The sequence below is a fragment of the Macaca fascicularis genome, chromosome X (genome assembly GCF_037993035.2).
Source record: "Macaca fascicularis isolate 582-1 chromosome X, T2T-MFA8v1.1".
Classification (NCBI taxonomy): Eukaryota; Metazoa; Chordata; class Mammalia; order Primates; family Cercopithecidae; genus Macaca; species Macaca fascicularis.
The window spans coordinates 130,476,401-130,496,686 of record NC_088395.1 but is presented as its reverse complement, the minus strand read 5'-3'; the positions used below and the strand labels follow the sequence as shown (position 1 = coordinate 130,496,686).

The window sequence follows — 20,286 nt, the reverse complement described above, 5'->3', positions numbered from 1 at the left end:
AGTGTCTAAAGCAACTAGTAGTGTAGTTTAGTGGCCTCCAAATTTTAACACAATCAGAGTTTTAAAGCCCATGCCACCCCAAAATCAAATATGTTTATTTATTTACAAATTATTTATATAGTACAACTATATTATTGCATACATTATGATATAAACATATACAGAAATATGAACTTTAAAAGAATGATTAAAAATTAGCAATACTTCACACTTTCTAAATGGCACAAAAATGGTTTTGTTCTCACTTAAAATTAATATTTGACATAATTTATCAAATGAAAGTAATATGACTCAACATTGTTTAAGTTTTTAAATCTTATGTTACAGCAATTTGAAGGACTTGTTCTAAATCAGATTATTTACTAGGTTTTAATAAATATCTTGGTTGAAAAAGAGAACTCATAAAGATACACAGATTCAAACAGAAGTACATCATTGTCTATGCTTAATATTTAATCCTGAATGTGTTTTTTATTTCATCCTTCAATTATTCAAACGTGTTTGCTGTAATTTGTCTAATAAATTTTCTTATTCCCTGATGTTAATCACTTGTGCCTGCAAACTAATCACAAGTGTGATATATTGCCATTTTTAACAAATGGGATCAAAATTTGCCAAAATCCTTCCTTTGAAAAAGCTTTAAAGAGGTTAGAAATGTTTATTTCCAACTTTTAAAATTATGCAGGTACTAGGGGTTTTTATGGTAGGTGGCAAAGCAACAAAACGACAGAGAAGATAGAAACATTTTTCAGCATCCATTTTTAAGTTATGCTTTTTTAAAGCATTTACTTTTCATTCATTATTAAAATTCACTTTTTAAAAAATAATATCTTCTGGGTATTGCCAACTACTTAGCAAGAAAAGATAAGAAAATTTGGAACACTTGTCTTTGTTTAGAAGAAAAAGATTGTAACTCATCCCTAAGTTGAGCAATTTTTAAAATATTTTCCTCAAGATAACTAGTGAGATCTCAGAGTGGCGCTAAGAATTTTCACGGTCATTCTCCATCTCCTTACAAACCATATAAAAGAGTCTATCAGTTAAGATTATATAAACTATAGCCTTCTCCCTGCAGAGGTAAACCACAGTATTTTACAATATACTGAAAGCAAAAAACAAGTGAGGCTATTGCTGAAAATCACTTTGAATTATGAAACACCTACTCTTTCTGCAAGGTGCTGCCAAACATACGTGACACATCTAACACAGGTCCAAATGAGTAGCAGTGTCGATTCAAAGATTTAACACTAGGAAGTAAGCCAAGCATGGTGGAATCTACCTATAGTCCCAACTATTCAGGAGGCTGAGGTAGGAGGATCACTTGAGCCCAGGAGTTGTTTTGTTTTGTTTTGTTTTTCTTAGACCCTGGGCTCTAAAAAAAAAAAAAAAATAGAAAAAGTAAATAGAAACATTAATGTTTTCTCCACACCCAAATTGATCATCTTGCACAACCCCCATGGATTCATACATCCCCACTCTGGAGACCACTCTCCTAAGCTATCAATTAAGGGCAAGCCATGAGCTTTAAAGCCAAATGAGTAGGTGAGTGGCAGGCAGTGCATTAATTTAATAGTTGAAAAACTAATAGCCAGGCACGGTGGCTCACGCCTGTAATCCCAGCACTTTGGGAGGCTGAGGTGTGCAGATCACCTGAGGTCAGGGGTTTGAGACCAGCCTGGCCAACATGGTGAAACCCCGTCTCTACTAAAAATACAAAAATTTGCTGGGCGTGGTGATGCATGCCTGTAATCCCAGCTACTCAGGAGGCTGAGGCAGGAGAATCACTTGAACCCAGGAGGCTGAGGTTGCAGTGAGCCGAGATTGCACCATTGCACTCCAGCCTGGACAACAGAGCAAGACTCCATCTCCAAAAAAAAAAAAAAAAAAGAGTTGAGAAACTCATTCCTTGTCCCCAGCCAGGAGAAGGCCACCCCAAGTCTGTTCAGAGCTTGGGCTGAAGGAGGCAAAATAGGATCAGTGGCTAAACTTTATTCTATCATGTGCTAAAAACAATATTTTTCAATTGTATACTGTGAGACATACTTGGGAAAGAATAAACCTCGTTTTGAAAGAAGAAAACTAATAAAAAATTCATCTAGAGTACATCTAAAATATAATTATTAGTGATTGCTAACTTTTCTAATTTTTTTTCTAGGCTCAAAGCTGTCTCGCATTTAATAACCTGTTTAACCATTACAAGCCTATGAGGTACATATGGTCTTGTCCTCACTTTACAAGTGGGGAAACTGAGGCCCAGAGGTAAGATTTAACTTGCCCAAGGTTACACACCTCCAAAGTGGCAAAGACAGGTTTAGGATCCAAGTCTTGCTGCTCTTCCTTCTGCCTCCAGCCCATCATGGCACACAGCAGTGCCAATCTGAGACTGGCAGCTCAATTCCGATACAAAACTAATGAATTCCACTTCAGGAATTTCTCTTCTCTTCCTTGGTTCCCTGTCTTCAAATCTGAAACCAAATGCCACATCCTGGATTTCTGAACTTTCAGGCACTATTAAATCCCCTGAAAATGTACACTTCATTCTCTCCTCCAATGCCCAGGAGCAACTCTGAAAATGTACTTAGTACACAGGTACCACATGAAGCATGGTTTGTTCTCATCTACAACATATGCTTATGCCCATTTTTCCTACTAAACTGTAAAGGGCTACAAAGTGGCCTATACAGTAATCCATTCACTTGGGGATATGCAGTGCTTCCTCTTAGCCATCACCTGACAGCCTCTAGGGCTGAGAGGCAATGCAGAGAGTAGGAACTGCTGTAAAATTTTATCATCTACAACATATGTGGACAGAATAAAGGTGAAAATATTAAAATTCCTTTGGCTCTAGCACTTTGAAATTTAATATAGCATCTTTCATAGAACTAATTTGCTCTTCAAGGCAGCTTATTAATGGAAAAGAGAAACGAAATATTCCTAAGGGAATAATTTCAGTAGAGATGAAGGTCAGCTACTCTTTCCTTTAAAGATGTTAGTACCCCAGCATGGCACAAAGCAGTATGACATGTATCTAGCAAATTTACCCACACTTATATTCCCATATGTTTGTGTATATGTGTGTGAGAGTATATGTGTGTGTACACAGACATACATGAAAAATAAATACAAACAAGCCAGAATAATCTCAGTGATCAGGGAAGCCATAGAGCATCACAGAAAGATACTGGTTAAACTTACAGTATGAACCTGGACAAATTAACTCTCACTTTCAAGTTCCTAATCTTTAAAACAGCAAAATAATAACTCATGCCCCCACTGGGTTATCAGGAAGATAAAATGAACCAACACGTGTAAAATCCTTAGTACACTGCCTGGCAATTAGTCAGCACTCCATAAATGGACAATTATTAGCTATTGCTATTGCTATCATTATTATTGTAAAAGAAAGAAGCCTAAAGACTCATTTCTTCATGAGTGAATTGAGAAAGGCCTATGTTATCACTACAGAAAGTTATTTAGCCTAGAGAAGACTTGAAGAGTGTGGTCCAATAGTCCGTGAAGGCATTTAAAGAGAACAATGCTGAGAAGTCATTCTCATGTAAATGAAACACTGACCGAGAAGAAATCGGTAGATTTAAGTAGGAGCAGCATTGCTAGAAATAAGAGTTTTTTGACCTCTCTAAAACTGGAGCAGGCTATTGAGAAAGTTGGTGGAGTCCCCATTCCTGGATACCATCCAAAATTTACAAACACAAATTTGACCAGCAGAAAGTAGGCCTCGGGGCCCAAGAAATCTATTTATGAATCTCCAATACATCAAATGCCCATAAGTTGTAATGGGAAATTTCCATTATCAATCTACAGGGAAATTATACTAGAGTCCTGGCTTCCGCCCTTTGACCAAAGCTAATTCACCTGACCTCAACAGCAGCTCTGACCCAGCACCATAAAGCCCATGATCCTCAGGTACACCTTCCCAGCACCATTATCACTTTCACCTTTAAATGTCATCATCTGAAGAAATTAACAGGCACATTAAATTTTCTACCTGCAAATTAGCAAATCCAATTTTTTCAGATGACTCAGGCTGAGAAGTAGTCTGAATTTTCCATCCAACAAGGAACTCAGAAAAGCCAACACCATACCCACATGGGGTTTCGTTGATTTTCTCCACCCTACACCAATCTACAAAGTACTTGCCTTTTTAATACAAAAGGCTCAGTTATGTAATTACCAAAATCACACCGAATTGTGAGATAAATTAACACTTTTTTTTTTTTTTTTTTTTTTGAGACGGAGTCTTGCTCTGTTACCCAGGCTGGAATACAGTGGCATGATCTTGGCTCACTGCAACCTCTACCTCCCGGGTTCAAGCGATTCTCCTGTCTCAGCTTCCTGAGTAGCTGGGATTACAAGCACGCACCACCACGCCCAGCTAATTTTTTTGTATTTTTAGTAGAGACAGGGTTGGTTTCACCATGTTGGTCAGGCTGGTCTCGAACTCCTGACCTCGTAATCCACTTGCCTTGGCCTCCTAAAGTGCTGTAATAACAGGCATGAGCCACTGCACTCAGCCAAATTAACACTTTTATGTCAAAGAGGATCAATGAACGCAGCAGACATTTTGGCACTAGATTTTAAGTTTTGTGAAGCTCCTTCTCTCGTAGGTCCAATGCTTTTGCATATTCTAAGGATTGGACAATCCTCTGAACTGATTAGTCTTGCACATTTCAAATAGTCAAATTCAACATTTAGTGAGATCCTGCACATCTTCATAGCTTCTTAGAATACATTTTCCTTCATTTTCAAAAGAAAAACAAGTTTTACATGCTTTCCCAGATTAGCAAGGTTGGACTGATTGCTAAAAATAGCTTGGAAAGAGGACTCCAGAGGCAATTTTGTTGAGAAGTAAGGACAGTTTTCAGGATGCAAGGCAGGACCATACCTAGGGTGTCAGGTATAAAGGACATGGTCAGAAAGTTCTGCTCTTCATATCACCTCATTTGCTCAGAAAGCGTAGGGCTTCTGGCTCTCATCACATACACACCAGACAGTCCTGCTTGTACCCTAAATATCTAGGTTATTTTTAGAGAAGTGACAACTTCTTTAATAGCTAGTCTCTCCATTCATGTCATGGGCTTCACACTCCTGACTTTACCCCCACTTTCTGTGAGGGCTGGCTGGAAGGTGTCTTAAGAGGCCCTTCAAGATATTCAGGCCAAGGGTACCTCATAAGGTTGTCTTCTTAATCAATTCTTAACAAATTTCTGCAGTAACCTGTATCCTGGTTGATACCAGGGACGCCTGCCAGCTTGGAGAGTAAACCATTGCAGGCACCCAACATGTAGCAAATGAGCTGGAATATGTAAATGTGCACTAAATATTACCATTCTAATCTGTATGGGGGCCAGGTTTTCTGCAAACACACTGACTCCCAGCATGCGTGTACATGAACACCCATGGGTCCTACTCTTCCCTCCAGTTTCACTAGGCTTATTAGATAAACTGCTCCACATCAAGACTCTAATAGCTGTTTCCAGCTTAATGGGTTGGTGTCCCACTCCCTACCCAGCTCCTTATATTTTAAAGAGGGGCTTTGGAAGACACAATATTTTGTTTCTTTCTCTAATGGAAAGTTCAGGCTTTGAGGCTTGCCTGTAGGGAAAGAATTTGGCAAAGGAAGATCCTTTCTCTACACCCTACAAATCATGAGGCTTGGGTGACTGCCTACTCCCTTGACATAAAGCTGGCTCCAAGTCTAAACATACACACATATGGGGTCCAGCTGCCTCTCACTTTAGAGTCAGAGACTTGGCCCTTCCTCTTGTCTTCGCCAACCTACATTCCATCACCTCCTCATAGATCACTGATGGGAGCCATATGTTCAGAATTCACATGCACTGTATTCATAATGGAAAATTCTAGTCAGACTTCTGCAATAGATATCTGGCTGTCAGCTTCGTTAAATTTCTCTGGACACAGAGTAAAGCCATTTGGCAATCATCTGTCTCTCCACATCTTACAAAAATAAAATAGTTTTTTGCACTTAGGTAGACTTCCTTGACTATAGATTCTGAAGACTTTTGTAAATACTCTCACAATCCTGTGATTCTCTTTCATCTGTTTAGGCTAATATATCCCTTTTAGAGGTAAAACTTAACTCTACACTTCTAAATACATTTCAGTCTGTCCTCACACAGAAAGATATATACAAATACGAGTAGTGTGTCATTCGCTTGCAGAAGCCTATATTCCAAACACAGACAGATGTTTCCCCATCTTACGATTTGTACCAATTTAGCACTTGCTTATACAGTGTCTTATAGGCTCCTCTAATTGTTTCCAGTGTATTAAGTCGATCTTGTCAACCACATCGTAACATACTTGAAGCCCTGGTCCACATATGATACTCCTTACACAGCTTGCAGAACCTACCACAGTGGTGAGCATACAGTAGGAACTCTATAAAGTCAATGGTTGGATCAAATTTATCTTAATCTATTCTCATAAAATGGTGGGGAGGACAATTTAAAATAAGTAAAATCAAGGCATATGTGTGGGAGGAGAGTTTGACTACAAAAGGAGAGCCAGAGGGACTTTTCTGAGGAGATGGAACTGTTCTGTATCCTGCTTGTGGTGGTTATGTGAATCTATACATATGTTAAAACTCATAGAATGCATACTCACCAAAAAGTCAATTTTACCATATAATTTTTTTAATTAAAAAAAATAAAAATAAAAGCAAATAAATGAACACATTCTACTTTATGTACTGTTCTCTCACCAATCTAGAAACTTAATCTAGCTCTGGTTTCTTATCCAGAATTGAGTAAAATCCTCATTTCAAATCACCCTGAATCTCTTAACTGAGAGTCAAGTTCCCCAAAACACTTTTTATATAAGGGGCAGACACAAGGTTTTAGACACTTCTATACTCTTTTAAAAAGGCTGCCTTCTGAATCATACCAGAAGTTACAATATCCAAGCTGCTCAAAGAAACTGAGGTTCAAAGAAGTCTATTAAAATGGCAGAGGCCGGGCGCGGTGGCTCAAGCCTGTAATCCCAGCACTTTGGGAGGCCGAGACGGGCGGATCACGAGGTCAGGAGATCGAGACCATCCTGGCTAACCCGGTGAAACCCCGTCTCTACTAAAAAATACAAAAAACTAGCCGGGCGAGGCGGCGGGCGCCTATAGTCCCAGCTACTCGGGAGGCTGAGGCAGGAGAATGGCGTAAACCCGGGAGGCGGAGCTTGCAGTGAGCTGAGATCCGGCCACTGCACTCCAGCCTGGGCGACAGAGCGAGACTCCGTCTCAAAAAAATAAAATAAAATAAAATAAAATGGCAGAGCCTAGACTAGAATTTATTCCATGCCCAGTGCTTTTTCACTGTACCACAGAGGTCAAATAATATAGGATTTTTATATTTGTGTGCTTATATCCTTCCTCATACCAAAAAGAATTTGAGGCCACCTATAATATATATATATATAAAATATATAGTGATATATATTATATATAATGTGATATATATCGCATTAAATATAAAAATCATATTAACTAAACATATAAAAATTATATTAACTAAAAATCAAGACAAGAAGAAAAAAAGCAACAAAGCCAGTGGCAAAGGTAAGACATCTATATTGAGGCTCATAGAGACCTACATGGTTAGTAAAGTTAGGGCTGCAAATTTGGCTCTGAACATCCCGGCAGCCAAAGCAAAATGATCATGTTTCCTCATGATCATTTACCAGATTTATATTGTCCATAAGGAATAAAAGCATACCAGTTCCTCAGGTTAAACAAAATTTTTCCTGGCACTTAGTTCTAAAATTTCTCATGTGGGGATGCCATATAGAAGACACTGAACAACAAAGTATATGAAGTCTTCGACAATATCCTTACAATATATTTAACGAGTTCTATAGAATTCTAAAAAACATCTTATAAAAAATGTTTCTGAACCAAACAACTAGTGAATGTACCCAATTTACTTCTCCTCTCTGAGCCTCAGTTTATCATCTGTGAAAATTAAGTATCGAAATATTTGACCTCCTCCTAAGCTCCTACCAGGTCTGACATTCTTTGACTCTGTGACTTCATAAATTAAATTTGTTTTTCCACCAATTTATATAATTTCTTTCAATCTGTTTTTATTGTTTGCATATGTATGTATGCTAAATGTATCTTCAATGGCCTGGGGTATTCAGTGTATCGTCCACATCCTCAAACAGAGTCAACCTCAAATATAGCTATAACAAGTAATTTGCAATCTGATATAATCATTTAATAATTTAAAAAGGTATCCTCACAGTCCCCACAGCACACTCCCCCAATAAATAAATACATAAAATCTTCTCCACAGGCCCTGAGGCCTGAAATTGTGCTATTCCTTGGCCAAAGGGTAGGAGAAAGGAAGAAAAAAATTATTATCTACTATGTGCTAGATACTTTTACATGGATTATCTCATTTATTCCTCCCAAAAATCCTGTGAATTAGGTATTATTATTCCCATTAAGATATAGGCTTGTGATGGATTTGTATACTGTCAACCTAGCTAAGCTAGAACTAGAATCTCTACAATTCCTTTCTCTATTCTAAATAGGCTGGGTTAGCATGGACCAGATATATGTTGCATGAAACTTGGGAGACAGAAGTGAAGCAGCTGCCCTCATCTTCTTAGGCCCAGAAGATCAGAGGAGGGTACTTGGTGTGGTTGCAGCTTAAGTATGTTGTCTCGTCTCTCCTGGCTCTTAACTTTGGCTTGGGGCATGTCTGAGCCCACAGCAACTGCTAAAGCTCCTCTTTCATCTTCTCTGATTTCTTTTTTGGGGCAGAGTCTTGCTCTGTTGCCCAGGCTGAAGTGTAGTGGCACAATCTTGGCTTACTACAACCTCTGCCTCCTGGGTTCAAGCAATTCTCCTGCCTCAGCCTCCCCAGTAGCTGGGACTATAGGCACGTGCCACCACGCCTGGCTAATTTTTGTATTTTTAGTAGAGACAGGGTTTCACCATGTTGGCCAGGCTGGTCTCGAACTCTTGGCCTCAAGGAATCCACCCACCTTAGCCTCCCAAAGTGCTGGGATTACCCACATGAGCCACTGCATCTGGCCAGCTTCTCTGATTTCTGAAAGAACACACATAGGCCACAACTTCTCTCGTTCCCCTGGGATTTCCTCCTTCAGCTTCTCTGACTCAGGGGCCACGTGTGTGTTTAGCTCTGTGATGAAGCATACCAGCTTCTCCTGTACAATACCTCCAAGTTTGAAGTTGGAGGCTTATAGGCTGTGAGAGGTATATTTGGGTTCCAGCTAATCCTCACAAGTTCTAGTGTGACCTTGCTCTCCTCCCACTTCACATCCATCTTTCTTGATTATCTGCCCGGTTGACTTCAGGCCCAGCATCAGATCCGGAACACAGTCTTTTTTTTTTTTTTTTTTTTTTTTTGTGATAGAGTCTCACTCTGTTGCCCAGGCTGGAGTGCAGTGGCACGATCTCGGCTCACTGCAACTTCCGCCTCCTAGGTTCAAGCGATTCTCCTGCCTTGGTCTCCCAAAGTAGCTGGGACTACAGGTGTGAGCCACCATGCCCAGCTAATTTTTGTATTTTTAGTAGAGACAGGGTTTTGCCATGTTGGCCAGGCTGGTCTCAAACTCCTGATCTCAGGTGATCTGCCCGCCTCGGCCTCCCAAAGTGCTAGGATTACAGGCATGAGCCACCGCACCCAGCCCCAGAACAACAGTCTTACAGGAACTGTTTAATCAGCTCCCACAATTGCATAAGATCTGATCTCCATAATAAACCCTTTGCTTTGTGTCACTCCTAATGGTTCTGCTTCTCTGATAGAACACTGGCTGATACAAGGCTCAATGAAAATTAGTTGCCCAAGGTCGCAAAGCTGGGATACAGTTGCCCAAGGTCACAAATCAAAATAGGTCTATCTAACTCCAAAGTCCATGCTTATTTGCCTAGGTAAGAAATGTCCTGTTATCCATGCCTTGATTTAAAAAAACAAAAACAAAAACAAAAACAAAAAAAAAAACCTAGCACTGATTTTCCCAAGGACATAGTAAGCAATTGTACCAAGCACTCCCAAGTCCCTCATTCTGCTCTATTTTCTACCACAGAATTTATCACCATTTAACATACTACTGTATACTGAATGACTATCTTTCATTCATTGCCTGTTCACCACACTAAAATATAAGCTCCATGAGGGCAGAAATATGTGCCTGTTTTATTCATCGATGTATCCTCAGTGCCTAGAAAAATATTTTGCACATAGCAGACACTAGATAAATATTTGTCATTGAATGAATGGAACTCACAGGGACAGCACTTTGGGGCAATAAGAAGCACTGAAAGAATCCAAATTTAGTCAGGGAAAAATTACAATAAATGGTCTGGGTTTCCGTCTTTCTCAAGACAGAAGTTAATGATGAGAACGAAGTGCTTTAACAGCGTTCAGAACTCAGATCAAGGTAATGAAAAACCACCAACAACAACACAAAAACCCAAACGAATGTATTGTCCATGGTACCCCGCTGTCTGTGACTACATTGTGAAATATCCCTACTAGCAAGTCAGTCACTGTTGACTTCCGGCCTTTATCTCCTTAGGAAACAACACCCAGAAAACATAGGAAGCAGCCGAGAAACATAGAATCTTAGACTGTCAGAGCCAGAAGTGCTCTAAAGACAACCTCTCATTTAACAGATGAGGAAACTGACGCCCAGAGAGAGATATAACTTGCCTAAGGTCACACAGCTAGATCTGGCTCTCCTGTTACCTAGAAACAAATCTCCATTCTACTGTGACCTTGAGCAAATTACTTAACCTCTCTAAGCAGTAAAAGGAGAATAATAGTATCTACCTCAAAGTCGACATGAGAGTCAAACAAAATGGTTCCTGAAAAACACTTAGTGTAGTCCCTGACAGGTAGTAAACATCAATAAATGTTGGTCATCTCTACCTGCCAGATACATACGCATGTGTACACACCATAGCCCATCAACACAAATCTTTCCCCTTCTCTCCTCCTTTGTCCATATATGCATATAACTCACCATCTAAATCAGCTTGTCTACTTAGGTTAAATATCTTTTGTGATAAAACTTTCTGAAACCACTTTAAGAATCTAAGAAACCTCAATAAAAATGCAAACTTCAAAAACAGGGAGACTTATTTGCTGAACAAACAGATTCATTCCTGGATTTCTTTAGCTGGTATATCCCACTGGCACATTTAAAATTGGAATTGTTTACCAGAAGTGCATTTACTGACTACCATTTCAAGATGAGGAGCAATGGCAGAGTTCCAGGCACACCTGCATTCATTTCAAGCCATCTGGAAAGTTTCTGATATCCTCATTTCCCCTCAGTGTAACTTTGATGGTCCCCATGCTGTTGACTGCTCTCCAAAAGTTGATGAAAAGGAAAGAAAGTCACTTTTCAGGGGAGTCTACTCTGAAAGGGCTTTAGTAGAACCCACACCAAACTTGACATTTTGCTAGGAGTTTCTTGAAGGCACAAAAAATTGAGAAATTGTGGAATGACTGGCAGTGAACTTGGAGGGAGAAGTATACTGCCAGCTGCTTCCTCAAATCTCATTCTGTAGATGACCACATCTTCAGTTGGAGTTAACTTGAAAATGTTACTAGAAATCTGAATATGCTTTCCAGAGCCTGTGAAAAGTTTGCCCATTAAGCCACAATATGAGCTGTACTACAAGAAAAGATATGAGATATACTACAAGGGAAAAACTGATTCATGTTGAAAGGACACAAAGATAGATGTGTACCCGCCCCCCACCCGCTACACCCTTGTTCTGCTCTCTAATCTTTGCACATACCAGAGATTTCGTAAGTTCTGTGAGTACCTGGCTTTCTGCACGTACCAGAGATTTTGTTTTGCACATACCAGAGATTTTGTAAGTTCTGAGGCAAGGTCACAAGACGTGTTTAAGTAAGATAAACTCTTGCTGCCATAAACCTGCTCTCCCGCCTCAAAGTTTGAACCAAAATATCAGAAATGGCGGGAACCAATCATAGTTAGCCAAATCGCCTTGTTCAAACACTAGCCAATCATATATCTGATTTGTATAATAACTCTATGCCCACTTTTCTTAGACTATATAACACTGCTCGGAGCTCAGTGGGGGAGCTCTCCTGCCCGTCTCGTTTCACGAGCGAGGGAGAGTTCCAGGTTCGAACCTGTAATAAAGATCCTTGCTGCTTAGCTTTGACTCTGGACTCTGGTGGTCTTCTTCGGGGAATAAACGGTCTGGGCATAACAAATGGGGGCTCGTCCGGGATTTCCCCCAAGCCCACCAGACCCCCAAGTCAATGGATCTTAATCTGTAGGTAAGCCGGCTTTGTCACTGTCTCTGTTTTGTCTCTGTCTGTCTCCCTGAAATTTCGCGAAATCCGTAATCTGTAATCTGTATTGGTCTGTTTTATAAGTGGCATGGTCTTGGCGGATGCACTAAAAGACAGCCACTCGGGACTGGTGGGAGACGTCCCCCAGTGCCCATCTGGGGGCCTCCATCCTTGGTTGCCCCGTCTGACTCAGGTCGGAAGTCCGACACACGCTCGCGAAGGCTCATCGTTTCTCACTGTCTGTCTGTTATTGTTAAGTGTTAAGTGTAAGTCCAAAACGAAACATAAAACCTTTTCTTCCCCTTCCAGGACCGGACCTGTCGGATACTCCCCTCTGCTTCACACTCATTTTCGTCCCTCCTTCTCTTTGTAGGAGCAGTCCAAAGATGGGCAACAACCAGAGCATGCCGCTCTCACTCCTTGTTACCAATTTTAAGGATGTGAAGGCTCGGGGGCGTAACTTAAGCGTAGAACTAAAGAAGGGAAAGCTAGTTACTTTCTGCCGTTCGGAGTGGCCCTCTTTCGGCGTAGGGTGGCCCTCCGAAGGAACTTTCTGTCTCTCTATTATTACTAAGGTAAAAACTAAGATTTTCCTGCCAGGGCAGTCAGGACATCCTGATCAAATTCCTTATATTCTAGTGTGGCAAAATCTTGTGGAAGACCCACCGCCCTGGATAACTCCATTCATCCTTGAGCCTTGCAAGGTCCTAGTAATGCGACCTACAAGACAAAGGACTCCCTCTGCTCCCTCGGCCCCTGTGCTGCCAGACAGCCAGGACCCCCTAACGTTAGAACCCACACTTCCCCCACCATATCCGCACCTTATCCCACAGGACCCAGTCCCCCAGGGTGGTGCTTCCGTAGAGGGAAACCGAGAAGCGGAAGCAGCCGAGAGCGAAAGTAACCCGGGGGGGCCGGCCGGCCGAACGCGAGGCCGCGTACTGCGGGACCAAGCTTCCTGACTCCCTGACTCCACCGTAGCCCTGCCTCTCAGAGAAATAGGATCACTCGATGATACCGGGCTCTCCCGTCTCATGTATTGGCCTTTTTCCACTAGTGATTTATACAATTGGAAGTCCCAAAATGCTCGGTTCTCCGATAATCCCAAAGATCTAACCTCGTTGTTAGACAGTGTCATGTTTACTCACCAGCCAACCTGGGATGACTGTCAACAGCTCCTCCGAATCCTGTTCACAACGGAGGAGTGGGAAAGAATCCAAGTTGAGGCCAGAAAGCTGGTTCCAGGAGATGACGGCCAGCCAACTGCAAATCCTGACCTCATTAACGCGGCTTTTCCTTTGACCCGGCCCAGATGGGACTACAACACGGCAGAAGGTAGGGGACTACTGCTCATTTATCGCCAGACTCTAATGGCGGGTCTCCGGGCTGCAGCTCGCAAGCCCACCAATTTGGCTAAAGTATATTCTGTGTTACAAGGTAAGACAGAAAGCCCCGCTGTGTATTTAGAGAGATTAATGGAAGCTTTCAGACAGTATACCCCTATGGACCCGGAAGCACCGGCAAATCAGGCTGCGGTAGTAATGTCCTTTGTAAACCAGGCAGCATCAGATATTAGAAGAAAACTCCAGAAATTAGAAGGTTTAGAGGGAAAGCAGATTCAGGACCTCCTTCAGATGGCCCAGCGAGTTTATAATAATAGGGATACTCCAGAAGAAAAACAGTTCAAGGCAACCAAAGAAATGACCAAAGTTTTAGTAGCAGCTTTCCCCCAGGCAGGGAATGGCCAAAGCAGAAAGCAGACAAAGCAAGGCTCTAGGCAAGGATTAGAAAAGGATCAGTGTGCTTATTGCAAGGAACGTGGTCACTGGATTAAAGACTGCCCAAAGAAACGGAGACCAGCTAACCCTACCTCCGTACTCGTTACCCAGGACTCTGACTAGGGAAGATGGGGTTCGGACCCCCTCCCCGAACCCAGGGTAACTTTGCAAGTGGAGGGGTCCCCAGTTCGCTTCTTGGTCGATACTGGGGCGGAACACTCAGTCCTAACCAAACCAATTGGAAAAATGTCTAAGAAAACATCCTGGGTGCACGGGGCCACAGGCATCAAAAAATACCCCTGGACAACCCAGAGGACTGTAGACTTAGGAACGGGAAAAGTCTCCCATTCCTTCCTAGTCATCCCAGAGAGCCCCTGCCCTCTACTAGGGAGGGACTTGCTGACAAAAATGGGGGCCCAAATCCACTTTGAGCCAGAAGGGCCCAAGATAATTGATTCCCAAAACAGGCCAATATCTATCCTGACTGTCACCTTAGAAGATGAGTACAGACTCCATCAAGAGCAAAAGCCCCCCGATCAGGAAATTGACTCTTGGCTCCAGCGTTTCCCTGAAGTGTGGGCAGAAACTGGGGGCTTAGGGCTAGCTAAACATCGACCTGCCATATTTGTGGAAGTTAAGCCAGGGACGGACCCGGTTCGGGTTCGGCAATATCCTATGCCCCTGGAGGCAAGAGAAGGAATTACACCCCATATCCGCCGACTCCTAGACCAGGGAGTCCTACGGGCTTGCCACTCATCCTGGAATACTCCACTGTTACCTGTTCGTAAACCCAACAGTACGGACTACAGGCCAGTACAGGATTTAAGAGAAGTTAATAAAAGGGTCATGGACATACATCCCACTGTGCCCAATCCATACACCCTTCTGAGTGCTTTACATCCCGAAAAACAGTGGTATACCGTTCTTGATCTAAAAGACGCTTTCTTCAGCCTTCCTCTGGCTCCCAAAAGTCAAGGACTCTTTGCATTTCAATGGACGGATCCTGAGAGGGGCATCAACGGTCAGCTAACATGGACCAGGCTGCCACAAGGGTTCAAGAACTCGCCAACCCTGTTCGATGAAGCCCTTCATGAAGATCTGGGTGAGTACCGGCGGCAACACCCTGAAATAACTCTTTTGCAATATGTTGATGATCTCTTAATAGCAGCCAGATCCCCGGAAACTTGTGTTCAAGGGACTGAGGACCTCTTGAAGACTCTGGGGGAGCTAGGCTACTGAGCCTCAGCAACAAAGGCTCAGATCTGCAAGTCGGAGGTAACTTATCTGGGGTACCTATTAAAAGGGGGGCAACGCTGGCTAACCAAAGCCCGAAAGGAAACAGTCCTACGCATCCCTAGACCCCAGTCGACACGGCAAGTGAGAGAATTCCTGGGGTCGGCAGGGTTCTGTAGGTTATGGATACCCGGATTTGCTGAGTTAGCCAAGCCCCTATACCAGGCAACAAAGGAACGGCAGCCCTTCAATTGGACGGAAGAAGCTGAGCTGGCCTTTCAACAAATCAAAACTGCCTTGTTATCAGCCCCCGCGCTGGGGCTCCCTGATGTCTCCAAGCCCTTCCACTTATACGTAGATGAAAGTAAGGGTGTTGCAAAAGCCGTGTTAACACAGTACCTAGGCCCCTGGCAGAGGCCAGTTGCCTATTTGTCAAAAAAATTAGATTCAGTGGCTGCTGGCTGGCCACCCTGCCTGCGGATAATCACGGCGACCGCCCTAATGGTCCGAGACGCTGATAAACTTATCATGGGGCAAGAGTTGCGCGTTATAACCCTGCATGTCATTGAAGGCGTCCTCCGGCAGCCGCCGGACCGATGGATGAGTAACGCCCGGCTCACCCACTATCAAGGACTGCTGTTAAACCCCCTCAGAATAACTTTTCTGCCCCCAACCTCTTTAAACCCTGCTTCACTGCTGCCAAATCCAGACTTGGACGCCCCGTTCCATGAGTGCACTGAGATACTGGCTCAGGTGCATGGGGTGCGGGAGGACCTGCAAGATCGTCTGCTCCCCGACACAGAACTCACCTGGTTCACTGATGGCAGCAGCTACGTCCACCAAGGCCAGCGGTATGCAGGAGCGGCTGTAACGTCAGAGACTGAGGTAATCTGGGCGGAACCCTTGCCTCCAGGGACATCGGCCCAAAGAGCCGAACTGATAGCCCTCACACAGGCCCTCACCCTAGGGGCAGAGAAAAAACTAACAGTATACACGGATAGCCGCTATGCTTTCGCTACTGCGCACATACATGGGGCCATCTACAGAGAAAGGGGACTATTAACAGCCGAAGGCAAAGAAATAAAAAACAAGCAAGAGATCCTAGCTCTATTAACTGCTTTGTGGAAACCAAAGAAATTGGCTATCGTACATTGCCCTGGGCATCAGAAACCAACTACGCCAATTGCTCGAGGCAACTTCTTAGCCGACCAAACCGCAAGGAGCATAGCAAAAGCTCCCAGTCAGCTCCTCGCGCTCCAGCTCCCCGATCCTGGCCCGCGAAATTTGCCATGTTTTCCCGACTATACCAAACAGGATCGCGAATGGATGAACACGCTTCCCCTAAAACAGGTTAAAAATGGGTGGTGGACTGATATAAATGACCAAACCATCCTACCAGAAAAATTAGGACGGCAGGTGTTGGAACACATCCACCGGACAACCCACCTGGGTGCCCGGCGAATGATGGACTTAATCAGGCACGCCAAGTTTAGAATCAGGCGCATAGCTGAACTGGCCAGCGATGTCACAACAAATTGCAAAGCCTGCCAACTAAACAACGCTTGCCCCCAAACCCAGACCACCGCAGGAATTAGGTGTAGAGGAACTAGGCCTGGTATCTATTGGGAAATAGACTTTACTGAGATAAAGGCTGGAAAATATGGGTATCAGTACTTACTTGTCTTTGTAGATACTTTTTCAGGATGGACAGAAGCGTTCCCAACTAAGAGAGAAACTGCTCAGGTTGTAGCAAAGAAAATTTTGGAAGAAATCCTCCCCAGGTATGGCTTTCCCATCCAAATAGGGTCAGACAATGGACCAGCCTTCGTTGCTAAGGTAAGTCAGGATTTGGCTTCCATTCTTGGGGCAAATTGGAAATTACATTGTGCTTATAGGCCCCAAAGCTCAGGACAGGTAGAAAGGATGAATCAGACTCTGAAGGAGACCTTAACTAAATTGACCATGGAGACTGGCGCTAATTGGGTAGTACTTCTCCCCTACGCTCTGTTCCGGGCCCGAAATACCCCTTACAGACTGGGCCTCACACCATATGAAATCATGTATGGCAGACCCCCACCCCTGGTCCCCAGTCTAAAAGATGACTTACTCAAACCTGAAACTGAAAATGTCTCTGAGCTCCTGTTCTCCTTACAAGCCTTACAGAAAATTCACCAGGAAATTTGGCCCAGACTACGAGAACTGTACGAGGCAGGACCTCCGCCGACGCCTCATCCGTTCCAGCCGGGAGACTGGGTCCTAGTCAAGCGCCACCGGCAAGAAACTCTTCAACCCAGGTGGAAAGGACCACTGCAAGTACTCCTGACTACTCCCACCGCTCTCAAAGTAGAAGGCATCGCTTCGTGGATCCACTACACACACGTCAAACCAGTGGACCCAACATCCAACCTTCTCGAGCCGTCTGGAGCACCGGTTACATGGACTGTAGACAAAGCTAAGAACAATCCCTTAAAGCTAACCCTGCGCCGTCACCCACATAGCCGTAACCATGTCTAGCTTGCCTATGCTTTTATGCCTTATACATCTGACTCTCCTAACTGCTGCGCCGTCTAATCCCTATGTCTGGAGGTTCTGGCTCTATGAGAACAAAACTCACCCCGGGGAAACCCCCCAAGCGGGTAAACTGCTAGCTAGTGCAGACTGCCCCCCCTCCGGGTGCAATACTCCAATTTACCTCAATTTCACTAATTTCCAAATTGCCCAACCGGGGATACCCATGATTTGTTTTGAATATGATCAGACTGAATATAATTGTAAGAATTATTGGTGGCACCAGAATGCAGGTTGCCCATACCACTATTGTAAAATGCACTCAGCCAGGGTATGGGACGAATACCCGAGAAAGTCTAACCTCCTCAGGACTCGCTACCCGACAGGGACTCCCAACATATTCACTTGGATAATAACAGATCCAGGGCACTCCTGGTGGACATCGCCCCAACATGGGGCAGTCTACTACGATGCCAGTAGTAGCTGGCCTAGTAGCCACCTGTACTTGTGGCGGAGTCTAGTCCAGATTCGACCCTTAATCCATACACAAATCCACAGACAGGAAACCAAGCTATCACAAGACTTGCAGCCCTTCTCCTGGCTAACCCTATTACAAGAAGGGCTAGCATTCACCAACCTCACTGGTTTAGGCGACCTGTCCTCTTGCTTTATGTGTGCAACCTTAGGAAGACCACCATTAACCGCTGTTCCCCTTTCCTCCCCACCCACAAACTATATGCCAGATTCTAATTCATCAACAGTTGCAATACCTGATGTAGCCCTGTACCGTGACCCATACCAAGAGAAATACCCCTACCGTTATTCAGCATTTAGTAGCAGCCTCTGCAACCAGACGGCTACATACCCTAATAGCCCCATACGTGCTCCCCCTGGTGTGTTCTTCTGGTGTAATATGACTCTGTTAAAAACTCTGTCCAAAAGCATCTCTGACGGACAGTTGTGCATCCCTGTTACACTAGTTCCCCGACTGACCCTGCTGACCCCGGCAGAGTTCATAGGCTGGGCAGGGACTGCCCCAACTGAAACTGCGCGACATAGATGAGCAGTTTTTCTACCACTAATTGCCGGAATATCCTTAACCACCTCTGTCGTCGCAGCAGGGTTAGCAGGAGGGGCCCTACAACACTCCATGATAGAAAACGATAAGCTGTTACAACAGTTCTCTGTTGCTATGGAAGACTCCGCCTATTCCCTAGCCTCCCTTCAGCGGCAGCTCACCTCCCTAGCACAGGTCACCCTTCAAAACCGCAGAGCCTTAGACTTACTCACGGCTGAGAAAGGAGGTACCTGTATGTTCCTCAAAGAAGAATGCTGTTTCTATATAAATGAGTCAGGGTTAGTTGAGGAAAGAGTCCAACGCCTACACGAACTAAGCTTAGAAATGAAAAAGCAACAATTCACTACAGCCGCTAACAATTGGTGGAGCTCTTCAATGTTTTCCCTTCTGGCACCCCTTTTAGGCCCCCTAATGTCTTTACTACTTCTATTCACTATAGGCCCCTGTGTGGTAAATAAAATTTTACAATTTGTCAGAGAAAGGTTTGATACCATCCAACTAATGGTCCTCCGTAGCCATCACCAGCCTCTCCTGCACCCAGAAAGTGAGGCTATATTATAAGACTCTGGAAATCCAAGATTGGACATCCAGTTACTTATGAGAAGGGGGAAATGAAAGGACACAAAGATAGATGTGTACCCGCCCCCCACCCGCTACACCCTTGTTCTGCTCTCTAATCTTTGCACATACCAGAGATTTCGTAAGTTCTGTGAGTACCTGGTTTTCTGCACATACCAGAGATTTTGTTTTGCACATACCAGAGATTTTGTAAGTTCTGAGGCAAGGTCACAAGACGTGTTTAAGTAAGATAAACTCTTGCTGCCATAAACCTGCTCTCCCACCTCAAAGTTTGAACCAAAATATCAGAAATGGCGGGAACCAATCATAGTTAGCCAAATCGCCTTGTTCAAACACTAGCCAATCATATATCTGATTTGTATAATAACTCTATGCCCACTTTTCTTAGACTATATAACACTGCTCGGAGCTCAGTGGGGGAGCTCTCCTGCCCGTCTCGTTTCACGAGCAAGGGAGAGTTCCAGGTTCGAACCTGTAATAAAGATCCTTGCTGCTTAGCTTTGACTCTGGACTCTGGTGGTCTTCTTCAGGGAATAAACGGTCTGGGCATAACAATGTTTCCAACTACTTCCAGTCATCAATTGCTAATTGCTTTCCTAAATGGCTATCCTTCTCCACTTCTATTGAACACAAAAGTGCATCTTATCTTCTCTATATTCCTAGGGCCTTGTGACAGACAAGAGAAACTAAAATTCTGAGCAGGCTGTGGTGTACTCCAGTGGCAGGGCCGGAGGGGAAAAAAATGAGGCTCAAGTTCAATTTATGGCCCAATCTC

The 20,286-nt window shown here is 43.7% G+C and overlaps 1 protein-coding gene across 1 annotated transcript; it reads left to right on the top strand.

Moving 5' to 3' along the window:
• Positions 1-13,231: 13,231 nt before the first annotated feature.
• On the top strand, positions 13,232-20,015 carry LOC141409385 (uncharacterized). The gene is made up of 2 exons (XM_074029214.1): positions 13,232-13,670; positions 17,502-20,015. Exons 1-2 carry the CDS (start codon positions 13,370-13,372, stop codon positions 17,858-17,860), a joined length of 660 nt encoding a protein of 219 aa, XP_073885315.1. The 5' UTR covers positions 13,232-13,369; the 3' UTR covers positions 17,861-20,015.
• The last annotated feature ends 271 nt before the right edge of the window (positions 20,016-20,286 follow it).

What these genes read in the sequence shown, in the direction of transcription:
- LOC141409385 (XM_074029214.1), top strand. Translation starts at nt 13,370, where the DNA reads ATGTATTGGCCTTTTTCCACTAGTGATTTATACAATTGGAAGTCCCAA. An exon ending in GGACTACAACACGGCAGAAG is followed by an intron (nt 13,671 to 17,501) that starts GTAGGGGACTAC and finishes TCTCCTTACAAG; the next exon opens with CCTTACAGAAAATTCACCAG.